Below are 15,111 nucleotides of genomic sequence, written 5' to 3'. Positions count from 1 at the left end.
TCTACTTTAACTCAAACTTTGTTTTTATTGTTGCAGGAGTCAGAGATCCAAATTCAGAGGAAGGCAAAGGATGTCAACAGTTTGACACGGGGCTGGATCTAAATGAGAGCACTTTTTATGGATATGAAAAGAATTAAAAAAAAAAAAAAAAGAGGTGATGGACACAAGTTCAAAATCAAAATAATGAAAAAGCACCTGGAATGGTGTCAGGGAAACAGACATCTGAGATTAGAGGTTTCCAGGCCATGTGTAACAAAGTAACTAATGATTCTGCTTTCTTTCCATTTCACAAAATAACTACAAAGTGCAAGGCTAACTATTAAACACAATGTTATGTAACCATCATCCTGTGCTATAGCCTGCTTTAACCTGCAGTGTGCGTACTTGTGAACCCTGCACTAATGTTTGTAGAAGGATAGCACAAGTATAACAGCGTGCTTCATCAAGAAGGCAGCTTTTCTGCATTTAATCCAATTTTGCCTAAAAACCAAAATGTTACACAGGTTAACAGTTAGATCATACCGACCATAGTATTTCATAGTTAGATCACTATGTAAAAAAACAAAAAAACAACACTTTCACAAATTTGTATACAATTTGAATATTTTTATAACAAGAGGGGTTTACAAAATATCTTCAGACTTTTTACAAGAACCAAAATGCACTAAAATGAGAGAACACCAGCTTCCTTGGAATGAAGTCTATTTCAGAGAACACAGTTGTGTTGAGCAATCTTCTTTTTTTTTTAACTCTTCATGGTCATGATGTCATTGCAGATGGCTCTGATGGCTGTTTGCGTCAGTGATGATTTGGATGCTTTCTGTTTCTTACACTTGGCTCTGTTCACCATAGTGACATGAGACAGGAACAGCTCCGCTGACATGGCTCCACTCCACAACTCATGGATGTAGGACGACACCAGAAACAGCCCTGCTTCTGAAAAGGAGAAAATAAGAGGCTTAATTAATTTATACTACAACTTATTTATAATAAGTAATCTTTAAGTTATATTTATAATATAGTTATCTTCAAGATCCAGTCTCTCCTACATACTTATTGTAAATGTGGCACATATGCTAGAAAAATGTGTTGAAGATAAACAACTGATTGCATTGTTTTGTATGAGAACCACCTCGCTAACACTTGCTAACACTGTCTTTGTACTACTTTTATGGTGAAAGTAAATCTTTTAATTTAATTTTAAAAAAGAACACAAAAATATGTATCTGTATTACATCAAGAGACATACAGTTTGTCGCATAGATATATTTCATCCAGTAAGTTTTGTGGTTTATAAAAACAAAATGCAAAAAAAAAAAAAAACTGAAAAAATAATCGAAAAATTACAATAAAAAAAAAAAATCCTGAATCAAGTTCCACATAAAAACAACAACAACAACAAAAAGGTGGTAATTGGGGCCAAACCTTTCACTTCAGAGTTATAATAATGTAATAATACAGATAATGTATACCACTAGATGGCATTCACATGAAGTTACATTTTTGGCCATTCTTTGTTAAAAGTTTGTGCACTCCTGCTAAAGAAGCTCTAACTCCAGTGTTACAATACATTAGAGACCTTTTAGTAGTATGGAGTAAAAAAGTGAGTACTGAGGTAGTATTGTTTGGTATGCATGCACACTAGCAGTCACTGAGGATCTGTGAATAAGGTGGCAGAATCTTACCATGTCTAGACTGATCATGTGTGGCTTCTGGCAGGCAGGCAGAGATGACTGCCTGATGCAGCTCTGGAAGGTGGCCTTGGGTCTCTAGTAAGTGTATCATAATGTTGGTAAACAGCTGAAGGACTTCCCCTCTTGCTGAAATGCTGGAGGGACACTGAGCTGCAAAGGCCTCATGGTAGAGTCGAAGGATGTCTGCTTTCATGCAAGGATCGAGCAACACAACATTCACAATTTCCCCGTGTTTTATCACAGCCTTATCGATCCAGCGCAAGAACTCTTTTGCTCTGTTTTCGTCATACGAGTTCTCCAACAAGCACCTCAGGGACCATTTAGTCAGCAGGTGTGCAGTATCGCTAGCCAACCGACTGGGATCCAGTTTGTCTCTTGGCTGAGCTAACTGGGGTTCAGAGAGGGGAAACACAGGCTCCCAGTGAACAAAGATACTGCTAAGGTAAAATTTACACTCTGTCAGGAGAGCGTCTTCTTGTTTCTCAGCCTCAGCATCTTCTGCCAGGTTCTCTTTTTGTGTGCGAGTCTGGGAAAAGGACCCTTTACCTCTGGCCCTTTCCTTCCCGATCCCTGCAGAGGAAGATGAAGAAAACCATGTTTATGCCATTAAGGATAAAAAGAATGATTTAGATACTGTGAAGGGGAACAAAACTCTAAATTATCCACTGTTTGTAATGGAAAAAACGATGAATCCAGCATGTAATCTCATCACATGTAACAAATGTTAAAGCCTCATTTCTATTCATTTCCCTGCAGAGAAGAGAACACAGGGTCAGCAAAGGAGCAGCCATCCTGGAGCAGTTATTGACTAGAGCTGATTCAGTTATAGTATAGTTTTGCAGGGTTCAAACTTTCAAACATGAAAACTTTATATCAAATATTGAGCATCATTTGTGGGAGTAAACGTCAGTTTCATTGGTTCTATGTTTTTTTACTGCTCGCATAGGATCAGCAGAACATGCAACTGTAACAAGACTTAAAGAAAAAATATGATACATTAGTAAAAATGGTTTTCTTCCATTATCTACAATCTATAGTTAGCAATGATGTAATTATCAAGGATATGCAAAAGCTCTGTTCGAACAACAGTGTAGACAGTAGGATTTGATAAATACACAAATTAAGACGTAAATAAACCTTTATTGGAAATACTGCTACAAGGTTGGTCATATTTAGGTTTTCATGACAATTATTAGTTAATGTGTACACAAATATATACTCTTGTTAAACAATTTATTCCATTTGTAAATGCTATTTCACTTTGATGATGCCCTTTGTCTAAGTTTGGCAGATGTTATAACTTTTTGACAAATTGAGTTTTTGTGACCGATGTACAATTCAGACAAATTCCATTAGGTGTTGACAGTAATTTGTTCACCCGTTTGACAGAAAGACAACCATGACAACATTTGGAAAGAACTTTTTCTGTATGATTGAATTCGTTAAGACATTTAACGGCACTCACCCAGCAATTCCTTCACTTTGTGCTTTTCAGACAAGGCTCGTATTTGGGTTTGAAGTGCTGTGTTACGGGACAGGGAGGCCCAACAGAGAAGCAGAGCGAGGGCTTCGGTACAAGAGAGGGGCTGTGGGTGGATTGTTAGCCGGTCAGCCTGTTTGTTTACATTGAGAGCTGTCTCCCGATGCTTCAGTACAGAGCAAAACGTCTGTAGAAACAAGCTGAGCTGAGCGGCCTTCACACGCAACCTGATGGGAGGAGAACAAACAAACACTGACCCATGACCAAAATATAGTTGACATCCAATATGTAATATATAGCATGCAGTGGTTAAGGCAAGATAATGCTTGTGAGCTTGAAGAGTTGTCCAGGAGGAAATATGTAGAATGTATTAAATTAGGAGTTAGAAGAAAATGTATTATTAAGTTTTGGGTCAAGTTTCTGAAGAGTGACTCGAAACTTAAGAAAAATACATTCACTGTGATTGCCTCTTGCATCTGATAGTTATGGCACTTTACCTGAGGTGCCTGCTGATAGTTGATGTCACACTCAGGAATTCACTGATGAGTGGGAGTGGGAGACACTTCACTGAGCTCTGAGGTTTCTCCTTTGTTGATGAGGAGGTCTTTGCTTCATCCACCTGCTTCTCTTTCTGCCCAAGGTTAGTAAACCACAGCACGTGGAGCAGATCTATGATGGCACTTAGCAGCTGCTGGTCTAGATTCCTAAAGAAGATAATCCCTACAGACTTAAGTATATAGATTGAAACTGATAGATTATTGTAGTAATATGGATGATAATGTCAAAATAAAGAGCTAAAAATAAGACTGGACGTTACTCTCCAGCTTACCTTTTTTCAACCATTTGTATTATCCAGGTTAGGAGTCCACAGTTCTTGGTGAGGTTATAAGCTGCTCTGGTCACACGGGCGGCCTGGCACAAAATCCTGATAATCTGTGTCTATTGGAAAAATACATGTGAAGTAAATGCTCATTAGACAGAATTTAGTTGTTTTTCTTATGGAGTGCTTATCAGAATAGCTTGAAAGAAAATGTATTGCATCATTCCCATTGTGTACCTGGGAGTGTTCATCACACAGGGGGCTGCTGCTGAAGCATAAAAGGGTCTGAAAGATGCCTTGTTGTTCACACAATTCATAGCAGTGTCCATCACTTATCCCTTCCTCCAGAACACTCAAGATCCATTCACGTTCCATTTTATGCTGCAGAAAAAAATAGACAGTCAGTCTTACTCTCATGGCTGACACCCCTTCAAAGAAACAGATAACATCAGCCTCAAATAACACAAGCTCAGCAAAATAAACAGACAAAGGTTAAATGTTGGCAAGGGTCTATTTAGACAATCATTTATTTTTGGCTGGACGACAACAAGGCAAGGCCATATAAACGGAAAAAGCTGTTACTGACTGAGTCACTGAATGAGTGATGAAGTAACACCACTGGCCAGTTGAGTGATGGTTTTACTTCATTGGCCATTGCTCTTCAAAAAACAAATAGGCGCTCATATAGTGCTGATGGTAACGTCTTTGACTTAGTGAGTCAATTAGTCAATTACCTGATCCACTTTATCAATACATAAGCAGTCCTATATTACTGTAGGGAGTTGACACAATTTGATGTATACGTTATAACAGTAGTGTTGCTGTTTTGAGGAATAGCTGCGTAGCGTGTGGAAGTGAGCATGTGGTCGTGCGAGTGGCAGGGGATGTAGTCTGTGATCAGAGAAATTAGCAGTAAACTTGTCAAGTGGTACTAAATGTGCAGTGTAGGATTTAGTCAGTCAATTAAAAAAAAAACAGTCTCCCTTGTCTCTTTAGATGCAATCCAGAACAACAAATTGTTGATAATAGCATTGACTATGTTGTTGAATTTATGAATTAAAGCACTTCTCAAAGATTTGACTGAAGCATAGCTTAACTATGTCCTATAATGCTCTATTTCTGTACACTTTAAGAACAACTATTACTGGGACCGGACCAACATTATATGTCCAGGATTTCACATTATAGACACCACTGCTAACTATCCCTGTAACTATTTAAAATATTGATCATAAACAGTTCTGCCATATACTAGTCGTCAGATTAATGACGATTAATAACTTGCAGTACCAGTATACAAAACAATGTTTTCAACAGCATATATTATACCTTACCTCCAAGTCAAAGCCATAGAAAAGTTTAAAGAACTCAGGGACTCTTCTGAAGTCAAGGCTCTGATGGGACAGCAGAAACCTGTTCAAAACCACGTACATGTGGTCCTCTTGGAAATCAGGAAAACAAAGAAAAGGGTCAATGATCCTGAGGACAAAGGAGGTTGTGAAACAGGTAAAAGTATACATCCTGCATGTAAAAAAAATAAACAAATAGAGCATTTAAAATGATTACAATTTTTATGTCACTTTGTAATTATGCTTATCAGTTCAGTGAAAGTCTTATACAAGTCCTAAAGAAATACATTATCTCTGTAAACACTATGGGTCAATTCATTGTGGTCAGAAACTAACAAGTTTTTAGGCTTACACACCAGGTTTGAGCATCTGCTGAGCCACTTTGGCGATGTAAGTAGTCAGAACAAATGGAAGTCTTTGATTCTGTTGTTGAATTCCATTCTTCACTGTGTCCATCAGGTACAGCAGCTGTTTGATAAGAAAACCAAGCTCATCAGTGTTCCTGGAGGTGATTTCCACATATAAAATATTTAAATACTGAAACGTCCCATTACACTTTACCTGTCTTTTCTCTCTGAAACGAGCACCCTCCAGGTGTTGGTAGAAGCAGCTCAGCACATAATATGCTGCCGCTCTCACTTTTGGGTCATAGCTACTGAGAGCCATTATAGTCACCCCAAGGGCATGACTGGATACAAACTTGAGGCAGTCAATCACACACTCTGTCAGACAGAAAAGGGAGAAAATGTATTAGTTATAAAGCAGTGATAACCTTAACAGATGAGGAGCAATAATGATGGCAATGAGATATACTCACCGGGCTGCAGTATGGTGCTGAATAGAGGCAAAAGAAAACGAGGATCATACAAATTCTGAAGGTCCTTTACTGCATTGGTACAGTACAGAAGCTCCTTGTCATCCTATAGGAGAAAGGGATAGGAATAGAGATAGGAAACGTCAATCTAAACGTATAATATATTTATAACAAGTTTAGATATCAGTCTTTGAGATTCTTGCAGCCACACGATCAAAATGACATATGAAACATAAAAACGAAATCCATATGTTATAATACATTTTTGTAAATAACTGACTGTTTAAAAGGTAACTTTCAATAAAAATCCTTTCTGAAAAGTAATTTAAAAGAAAAAAACTGACCTGCAAGATGATTCTGCGTTGCTGAGGGAAGTGTGCAATCGTTTGGAGCATCCTGTCAGTTTTCAGCAGGGCCAACAGGTCATCTGAGCTGGCTTGCTTCCACAGAGAAGCTCCAAGGCTTTTCCTGGTCTTGTGGTGCTCCACAGCTGCTGGGCCCCACAAGAAGGATCTGCAGTTGAAAACGCATAATCAGTGTTTGCGCATAACAAGTGCATTTGCTGCATCTTCAACATACAAATATGAATGGAACTTACTGAAATTTCAGCAGACTGACGTTGTTCTTTTCATATCCCTGAAGAAGCATCAGCAGCTGCTGATCTGAATCCAAAACAACATGTAAGAGGAAAAAGGACGATTTACACATAAAAGACAAAAATACTTAGATTCTCTGTTTTACCTGAAGTACTCAGTGTAGCTCCATATGCTCCCAAAAGTACAACAAAGTGACTGTTGTTACAGACTGTTGGGCATTTCTTCACCAAACGGAGAAGAAGGGACACTAACGCTTCTGAAATAAAAAAAATTTAAAAAGTGTTAAATAATGAAATGATAAGGCTTCAGGTTTTTTTCTCTCTCTATTCTGCCTCATACATGCCTTTAGACTGACACCTGCTGGGCTCTTCATCAGAGTCCAACATGGTGGGCAGGAACAGAGAATGGCTGCTGGTCATCATGTGAAGGGTGGATAAAGGAATCAGATCCTTCTGGACTTCACTGCTGCTGTACATCAGTTCCAACATGCTGCTCAGTGTGTTCAGAAAGTGCTGATCTCTGTAGCGATATCTACAGAAGAAGAATACGTTTTAGGTAATTGATTTAAAAAAAATCTAATTAGATGCTCTTGAACAAACATGTAGCCAAATGGATTTAGACAGATATCTTACTTCAGTCCATTCTTGACAAAACTGTTCCAGTCGGATGCAGTGATGTCTTCAGCTGATGTCTGTGTAAAGAAAATTAATTACGACATACATTAAATTAAAAGATAAAATGTACAGTATGTGTGAGGAAGAATGAACCCACTAGTAGTCGTTGCAATCTTTCCAAGAGGCTCTGCTCCTGCTCTGACGGGGAGCTAGCTTGATCTTTAGAGTGACTGAAAGCAGCTGTGAGACACTTGAAGGCAGCAGTGGTGACAGACTTCCTCCAGGCCTCTTGTTCTTCTGGGCAATCAACCAGTTTCTCAGTGATAACATCTACTAGTTGCCATCTGAAATTGAAAACAACATTTAGCTAATAACTTGTGACACTGATAATTTACTCATGGTATTAAGAGTTAATTAATACCTTTCAAAACTGTCAACTTTTTGAAGAGCCTTGGGCAGAGTGGTGATTAAGTCCTTGGTGTCCTTGGTGCTTGCAGAGAGCTTGATCAGGCTAGCTAGTGTTTCAGCAAGCTGCGCTCCAGAGTCTTCTGTCAAGCTTCCCAGAACACATTGGGACAATTTGGCGAGCAGTGCTTGCTTCAAGGCCTTGACAACCCCTTTTCGCACTATAAAAGAAAGCAATTGATCTAAATTAATATTCAAGTGGAAATGAAAGACACAAGTGACACATCCTGGTGATGCTAAAAGGCAACAAATAAGTTGTTTTACAAACCATCTTCGGGACTGGCAGGATCTTCTCTACTGGCCACCTGCAGGTAGGTGTTGATTAATGGAAGGAATGTTTCTGTCTGGTCTGAGAGCTTCTCCATGTTTGCTGGCTCCAGGCACCACATTTCAAAGCAGAGGCGGTGTGTGGAACAGTTTTGCAGCAGCAGAGAGCTGATGGCTACAGTGTCTTGGAGGGGCGACTGGAGACAGTGCAGCAGCACATTTGTGTGGATGAGTTTAGCACTGCCTGGCTCACTAGACACAGTCTGCAGCAGAAAGGCCTCCAGTGCAGGGCTGGAGCAGGACAGCAGCAGGGTACTTAGGCCGTGGAGGTGTGCTTGAGATAGAAAGATGCTATGGTCCTGGGAAGAGTTTGCTTTAGACTCTGTAAGGATATGCAGAGCTGCACGACCATAGACACTAAGCTCAGCTTGTGTGACCTCACTGCTGTGGGAGATTAGGCTCTCCTGGGGGAGGAGTAGCAATTTGGAAACCACCTCTCCCAGATTGCAGGAGTCCATGTAGCTGTGCAGAGACAGGAGGGCCTGGAAAGGTCTGGACTGTTTCTTTGCCGCCTGGGAGCTCCTATCCGTCAATTCCTTGAGCACAGCATTTTCTATAGCCCCCATGTACTTACAAACAAGCTCCAGGTGACCAAGATCACAGAGAGTGGGGGTGCTGGCCTTTAGCAAGGCCAGAATGTCATCATTCAGCTGAGCACACAGGTGTTTTAGTCTGATAGGGTTTAGAGTGTGAGGAGGCAAAGCAGCCTGCTCCAAAGCCAGAAACCACTGCTCCAAACAGGGATGTTTGAAGATGGCGCCAAGGGCTGAAACAAGGATCTAAACACAGATGGTGCCATATTAGAATTGGTCATTTTAAAAAAAGTAGAATTAAACTTTATAACGTTGGTTTGAACAGTTTCTTTCCATCAAATAAAAGTCAGTGTAAAAATTGTGAACTTTTCCTAACCTGCTCTTTATTGGCTTCTACTGTGGACGACTGGTTGATTTCCAGGAAGAGGTCTGATCCTTCTTGGGAGTTCTCTGCTGCTGGCTCAGAGTCTGTAGTCTCCTGAAAGCCTTGCAGCTTGGTCACCAAATCCAGGAGTATTCCCATTAATGTCTTCACAGGGGCAGTTCCTACTTCTTTGGAGAACTGTGCAGAAGGACATGATGGGTTTTATATGTTTTAACTTAGTAATGTATTGCTCAGTATGCTTGTTTTGAGTTCTTACCGTGCCAAGGTGTTCTATCGTTGATTTTATGTAGAGTAAGATCTGCCTGATTGCTACTGGGTAATCAGCCATCAACATGGAAGATAGAGTTCCTTCCACATTCTTCCTGAAAGTGTCCTCAAGCAAAGCGTTCGGTCCTTGGCTATACGCAGCTTTCATCATTGCCGTGAATGAAATGGGGGTTGACAATCCATTTGAACGGCATTCAGAGGACTTGAACTGTGAAAAAAGAGGACTATTATTTTCTACATAAACACATTACAACAATGTCACACTTTCAGATAAACAACCTCTTGGTTTCCCCCCAAAACTGACCAGTTCCTCCCTGGACTGCTGTGGGAGCCATTTGGAGTAGTACTGATGAAGGTCTATGATGGAGGGATGAGGAGAAGCAGATGGTTCTGAAGTCACAAGCTCTTTATCGTACTGCAGCAGAGCCAGACAGAGGGGGAGAGGCTCTCTCTGACAGTGCAGCACATCTGAAAGCACGGCAGACAAGTACTCGTATACCACCCCTGAGAAAAGAAAAGACAGATGGTTATCACAAGACTATAATATACTATGCAATTAGTTTGGAAACACTTATGGTGAAAGAAACACTCTTTAAACATAAATAAAAGGCATTAGTCCAGCAAATTATAAGGTTTCAAGCTGCAAAAGAAATGCTTTTTACTTGTGCATCAACTGAGGCAGAAGTAATTTACCCTTGTCCGCTGCCAGTTTGTTCCGGGCCTCCAAAGCAGCAGGTACTACCACACTGAAGGGGAAAGTCTGGATAATGAGGTCTTCACTCAGTGATGGGCCGAACTCCTCCATCTGACCCTCATTACCTTCCATAATGACATCCAGCATGTCTAAGACATCTAGAAGACATTGTCAGATTGTAAAAAAAACAACTTCCACAGACATGCCCATGGTTGGAAGAAATAAAAATCCATATTTAAAAGTTCACCATCTATGTGAGAGACTGGGATACTGGCAGCGTCGCCCTCCTGGCTACTCAGGTTAGCTTGCAGAAAGGCTGCCTCCTGGACCAGGCTTGCAACCTTATCTGTGTATGTGTATGAATTGCACACCAGTTTCACCAACACCTAGAGTGAGAAAGCAGGAGATGATTGTAAATGATAACTCATATGTTGTGATTTAAAATGACTTTTTTGTCTAACCAACAGTATAATAGTAACAGACAGAGATGTTGACATTTAAGCAAAGAGGTCAAATAGATGGGCTCACCCTTTCCAAGAACTGGATGACAGTCTCTTGTTGGTTTGGCTCTACTCTGGTCAGCTGGTCGAGCCAGAGCTCAAGCTCACTCCAGGTGTACTCAAACACCCCGCTGTCCTTTAGCACCTGAACACAAGGAGGAAATACAAAACAGCAGCTTTTTTTTACTAAAACTGATTTCAGCAGTAGTGTTGGGAGACATTAAGTAAAGTTTATATGAAAGTTAAATGTTAATCTAGAGACTTTTGTCAATGCTGCTCTTACTTTATCAACTCCATTAATATGTAGTTTTATAACAGTGTCATTATGCTTGAGGCTATTTTAAGTATTATGAACAAACTGCTTTTCTAAACTCTAGGAGTGAACTGTTCCCTCATATAGCTATAGAACTGCAAACATAGCCTTAAAAAATGATGTTGTGCTGTCAGCTGAAAGAGAAATGTTCCTTACTTTTAGAACAAGCATCCGTGTGGAGGATTTCAAGTGGCTGCTGCTGCTGCTGACAAACATCTTGAGAAGGAGGTAAAGTACTGACTTCTCTCCAGATGATGATTCTGTATCTGCAACATCCTGGTTAGAAACAGCCATATACAACACATTAGAATCAATGCTGATTACACAGCAAAACCTTCTAAATAACAATCACTGTAAATGAAAGTGAATAGTGAAAAATAACACAACAGAGACATTTCTTCACCTGTATACGGAACCAGGAGAACTTGCTTGCAGGGAGATCGATGGCCAACTGCAGTATCTGATACTGCAAAACTGGGGGGACTTCTTCCCTCATTCCTTTCTCTGACACAATCCCTGGAGAGGTACAAAGAAAAACCTACTATGAAGGCTTTGTTGAGGAATCACCAGACGTATACTCAAAACATATACCTGATATATGAACTCAATTATTTACAAAAGCATCACCTTTTAAGAGCTTGCTGAAGTCAAATTTGCACTGGCTAACCAGATGTGGCACTACTTTCTGGTAAAGACATATGACCTGAAGAATCAGAGTCTTCAGCAGGATTACCTCAGCTGTCTCAGCAACTGGTGAACACAAAAACAGAGTCAGTCAAATATTTTTGATGGTAACCCATTTTACTTTACTAGACTGATTAGAATAAACAATATACATTTAATGTATCTTATTACCAGGCACTTCATTTTTATCATCTGTCTGTTCAGCTCTTCCTTCAGTTTTGGTCTTTTTTTCTTCACCGTCCATCTTTTCTTTCTTGCTAAGTGACTGCCACTTCGCAACTATGCTCGTCATATCAGGCAAAATCTGGAACAGAGCATGAAAAGTAAACACCTGAGTTGAGTAACGGGGCATTATTACTATTTGTGAGTTTTAAGACGTTTAAGACGTTCCTGAGCTTACCCTGCTGAGTGTCTCCCTGTACTGTTGCACCAAATCCCCCATCATATCAAGAGTGTAAAGATCTGAGCTGTGCCACTCAGACTTATCCAAAAGGTACTCCATATTCTTATTGGCTCTTTTCAGGAGGAAATTCATCATGGACAGAGTTGTGAGCTGCACTGCTGTGTTGGAAAGCTGTCAAATACAAGAGGAAATATGATATGTGACAATCTATGACAAAGCACTGTATATTTTCAGTATCATGTGTTACAGCACTGATTGATTCATTGTATGAGGCTCAGTCACTTACACTGAGGCCCTGTGTGAAGAAGGCCTTGTTACAGACTGGAGGAAGAGATATCACCATGATCATGGACAACAGGCGAGGGAGAGGGATGACCTCACGGGTTTGGAAGACTGTGGAAATCTCTGACTGGGCTTCGTAGATCTTAAGTTTTAATTAAAAATGAGGTTCGTTATTAAAAAAAACACGATATGTGAGATATGAGTCAACACAAAAGGAGCCTCATAAAAAATCAAATATATTAGCAAGTATTACCTTTTTTAGTAGCTTGACATTGTCCTGCCAAGAACTTTTGGGGCGGGGGGTGTATGAATACTGAGTCTCCTGAAAGTATCTGGCCAGTATGTCAGGGCTGGCTTTCAGCACATTCACAACCAGCTCCATCACCAATTCATCCTCTGTGGCCTGCTTCTGCCCCACCAAGAACTGAAGCAAAACAATGTTGCCAGCTCTGAAAAATAAATAAAATCCTATAATCAGCATGAAAAGTTTCCAGAAGAGTACAAGGTAAATTTGACACACTGGTTTCTTACCTGCCAGCTGTCCCAAAGCTGGCATCATGAAAGCTGATACCGTGCTTACGAGAGCAACACAGGTCAAGAAGGAATCCGTGAACAAGTTCCCGGATGGCAGATATCCCAGCATGCTCTGAGTCCCCCACCATCTTAAAGAAATAAATAACATTTAGACCCACAGGTTGAAAAGCAGATTTGGATAACAGAGCGTTTGTTTAAAAAGTCAAAACGACAAAAACTCACCTCGTCATCGCCAGTAGTTGCATCCACAATCCCATTCCATTTATACAGAGATGCGATGTTGGCCAATATAGCAGGTGTGAAAAAACGCACTTTCTGCGTTTTACTTATGGCTTTGTTTAGTACAACCTGCAGCAAGACAAATAACAACAAATACAATGATCAAAACTAGAAATTGATTTTTCATTGTAAAGTGTGAACTGCAGCACTTACTCTAGTCTTCAGTGTAGACAAAATCAGATTGACTATGGACATCCTGTCCTCCTTCAGACCAGTACTCAGGATCTCTGGCAGGAGTTCTGACACACACAATTTACATGTCATAAGCACATCTGGGATATGAGCATGTTGTGTTAATGTGAATGCATATCTAATTATTACCTTTGATTTCTAATATCTGCCCAACTGCAGCATTATCTCCAGACACCACAAAGGACAGCACAAACTGGATAAAAGCCATGCGGACATCAGGTCTTCCCTGGAGAATGTACAGAGAACAATGTAAGCATACACATCTGCAGATCCCAACAAACAGACTGGAAACTGAAAAAGACAGATGTTCCATCACACCCTCTTGTCCTTTCTCTTTGCCAGTCCAGACATTGCTTTATTGATGTGAATGTGACTCATGATCTCTCTGGCAGCTTCTGGACCTTGAGACACCATGGCAGACAGGAGACTGAGGCACTGGCGGACAAACCTGCGCAACACACAATAAAAAGGCCACAAGAAGAGGAAAAATCTTAACCTGGGCTGAAGACATTGGAAGTCCTTGTGCTTAGGTTATTACACCAACCTGTGGTTTTCTGAATGGAAAGATTCCTGTAGAAGTTTCATGTAGCTAGAAACAGCCTTTTTCACAATAGCATTGCCAACCATGTTGAAATGGGACAGATCACTGGCTGTCCTAAGAAGGATCATCTCCAAGCTCTCAAATATCAGCATCATCTGGACAGAAGCAGGGTTTGATTAGAGATTAACAGGTACAAAAGCAGGTAACCTAACCATTCAGTCCCATTCACTGAGAAAAGTACTTACCTCGCTCTCTATATTCCTTTCTCTCTCTAGCAATTTGAATATTTCTGCACACTCCATGGATATTTTAATATAACCTTCAACCACATCATACAAGTCAGGGCATGGCAGCTTCTTAGCGGTCGATATAAATGTCTCCAGGCCTGCAGGAAATAAAAGTAAGACTCAGCCAAAGCAAAACAGAGAAGAGCACTGCAGACATCATATAGGCAGGAAAATGGTGCTCTAACACTGACTGCACACAAGTGAATGAATCGGATAGATAGATGAATGAAAAAATGGAAAGATCATTAAATAACTTTGTATTACTTCTGATGGGTTTGCGTAAAAAACAGTACATAACTTTATCACTCACCCTTCATGGCTGTGGTGGGTTCCTTCAGCATAGCTTTAAATACAGTCCCATTAAACTCCGGGACTTCTTTTTTCACCGGAGTGCTTGACTCGGCCGAGTCTTCACTGTGGCGCTTTTTACCCATTTTAATGTGTATAAAAACAGATATTAGAGAAGTCTAGTTTTTCTTAGTCCCCTGCCATAAAAGTTCTGTCACAGTGTCCCACGTTGTGTGCTGTAAACATGAGAGCTGTCCAACAAAATTGTCCTCCGGTCGGAAACGTTTACGGCAGCATTTTAGTTCCGCATTGTTTGCGTTCTGCTTTTACTTTAAAGGAAACTCCCTGCTCCATGTTCATGCACTGGTCAATTTTGAGATCTCATTTATTTCCATTCAGCCTCCATTGAATGCCTTCTTTCAGGCTAGCGAAAAGAAAACAATCCGAAATACACATTTAGGCGTAGATTTCTCATAAATTCAGGAATTATAGAGGGATTTTATATATATAAATCATAGCCTGATTTATTTCCTTTTTAATCCCCAAAACAAAAATGGCTGTCTACTGTAGCCTCCCTGTTAAAATCTTCTGACTCTAATATTTAAAAAAATAAAATGATTTTGAACCTGACCTGACAATGTTGAGATGTGTGTTCTATTAGTCTTCAATACTTTGACCTATTTGTGTCAGGTTTGAAATTTTAGCAGCTGTTTGTGTTCTCTCACAAGAGGGGAAATTATAGTAGTTTCCCCTTAAAATTATGAAGATGC

The 15,111-nt window shown here is 40.1% G+C and overlaps 1 protein-coding gene across 2 annotated transcripts; it reads right to left on the bottom strand.

The window, feature by feature from the left end:
• Positions 1-14,580, bottom strand: urb1 (URB1 ribosome biogenesis homolog). 2 transcript variants are annotated; one of them, XM_059331716.1, is made up of 39 exons: positions 14,364-14,580; positions 14,012-14,151; positions 13,770-13,921; positions 13,544-13,673; positions 13,355-13,451; positions 13,187-13,272; positions 12,977-13,102; positions 12,752-12,882; positions 12,474-12,669; positions 12,225-12,362; positions 11,936-12,109; positions 11,707-11,839; positions 11,479-11,604; positions 11,255-11,367; positions 11,008-11,127; positions 10,567-10,683; positions 10,286-10,424; positions 10,038-10,196; positions 9,649-9,848; positions 9,334-9,552; positions 9,069-9,254; positions 8,101-8,938; positions 7,789-7,993; positions 7,525-7,711; positions 7,386-7,444; positions 7,097-7,284; positions 6,899-7,009; positions 6,756-6,819; positions 6,502-6,670; positions 6,161-6,263; positions 5,905-6,065; positions 5,700-5,811; positions 5,329-5,435; positions 4,232-4,375; positions 4,004-4,113; positions 3,672-3,878; positions 3,160-3,401; positions 1,686-2,264; positions 1-936 (listed from the first exon to the last, which is right to left on the bottom strand). In XM_059331716.1, exons 1-39 carry the CDS (start codon positions 14,485-14,487, stop codon positions 746-748), a joined length of 6,783 nt encoding a protein of 2,260 aa, XP_059187699.1. In that variant the 5' UTR covers positions 14,488-14,580; the 3' UTR covers positions 1-745. The 2 variants fall into 2 exon arrangements, with proteins under 2 accessions (XP_059187699.1, XP_059187700.1); XM_059331717.1 differs by having other exon boundaries at positions 11,479-11,601.
• Positions 14,581-15,111: the final 531 nt, after the last annotated feature.

Source organism: Centropristis striata, chromosome 4 (assembly GCF_030273125.1).
Source record: "Centropristis striata isolate RG_2023a ecotype Rhode Island chromosome 4, C.striata_1.0, whole genome shotgun sequence".
Classification (NCBI taxonomy): Eukaryota; Metazoa; Chordata; class Actinopteri; order Perciformes; family Serranidae; genus Centropristis; species Centropristis striata.
The sequence above is the reverse complement of the archived record's forward strand: the minus strand, read 5'-3'. Positions and strand labels throughout refer to the sequence as shown.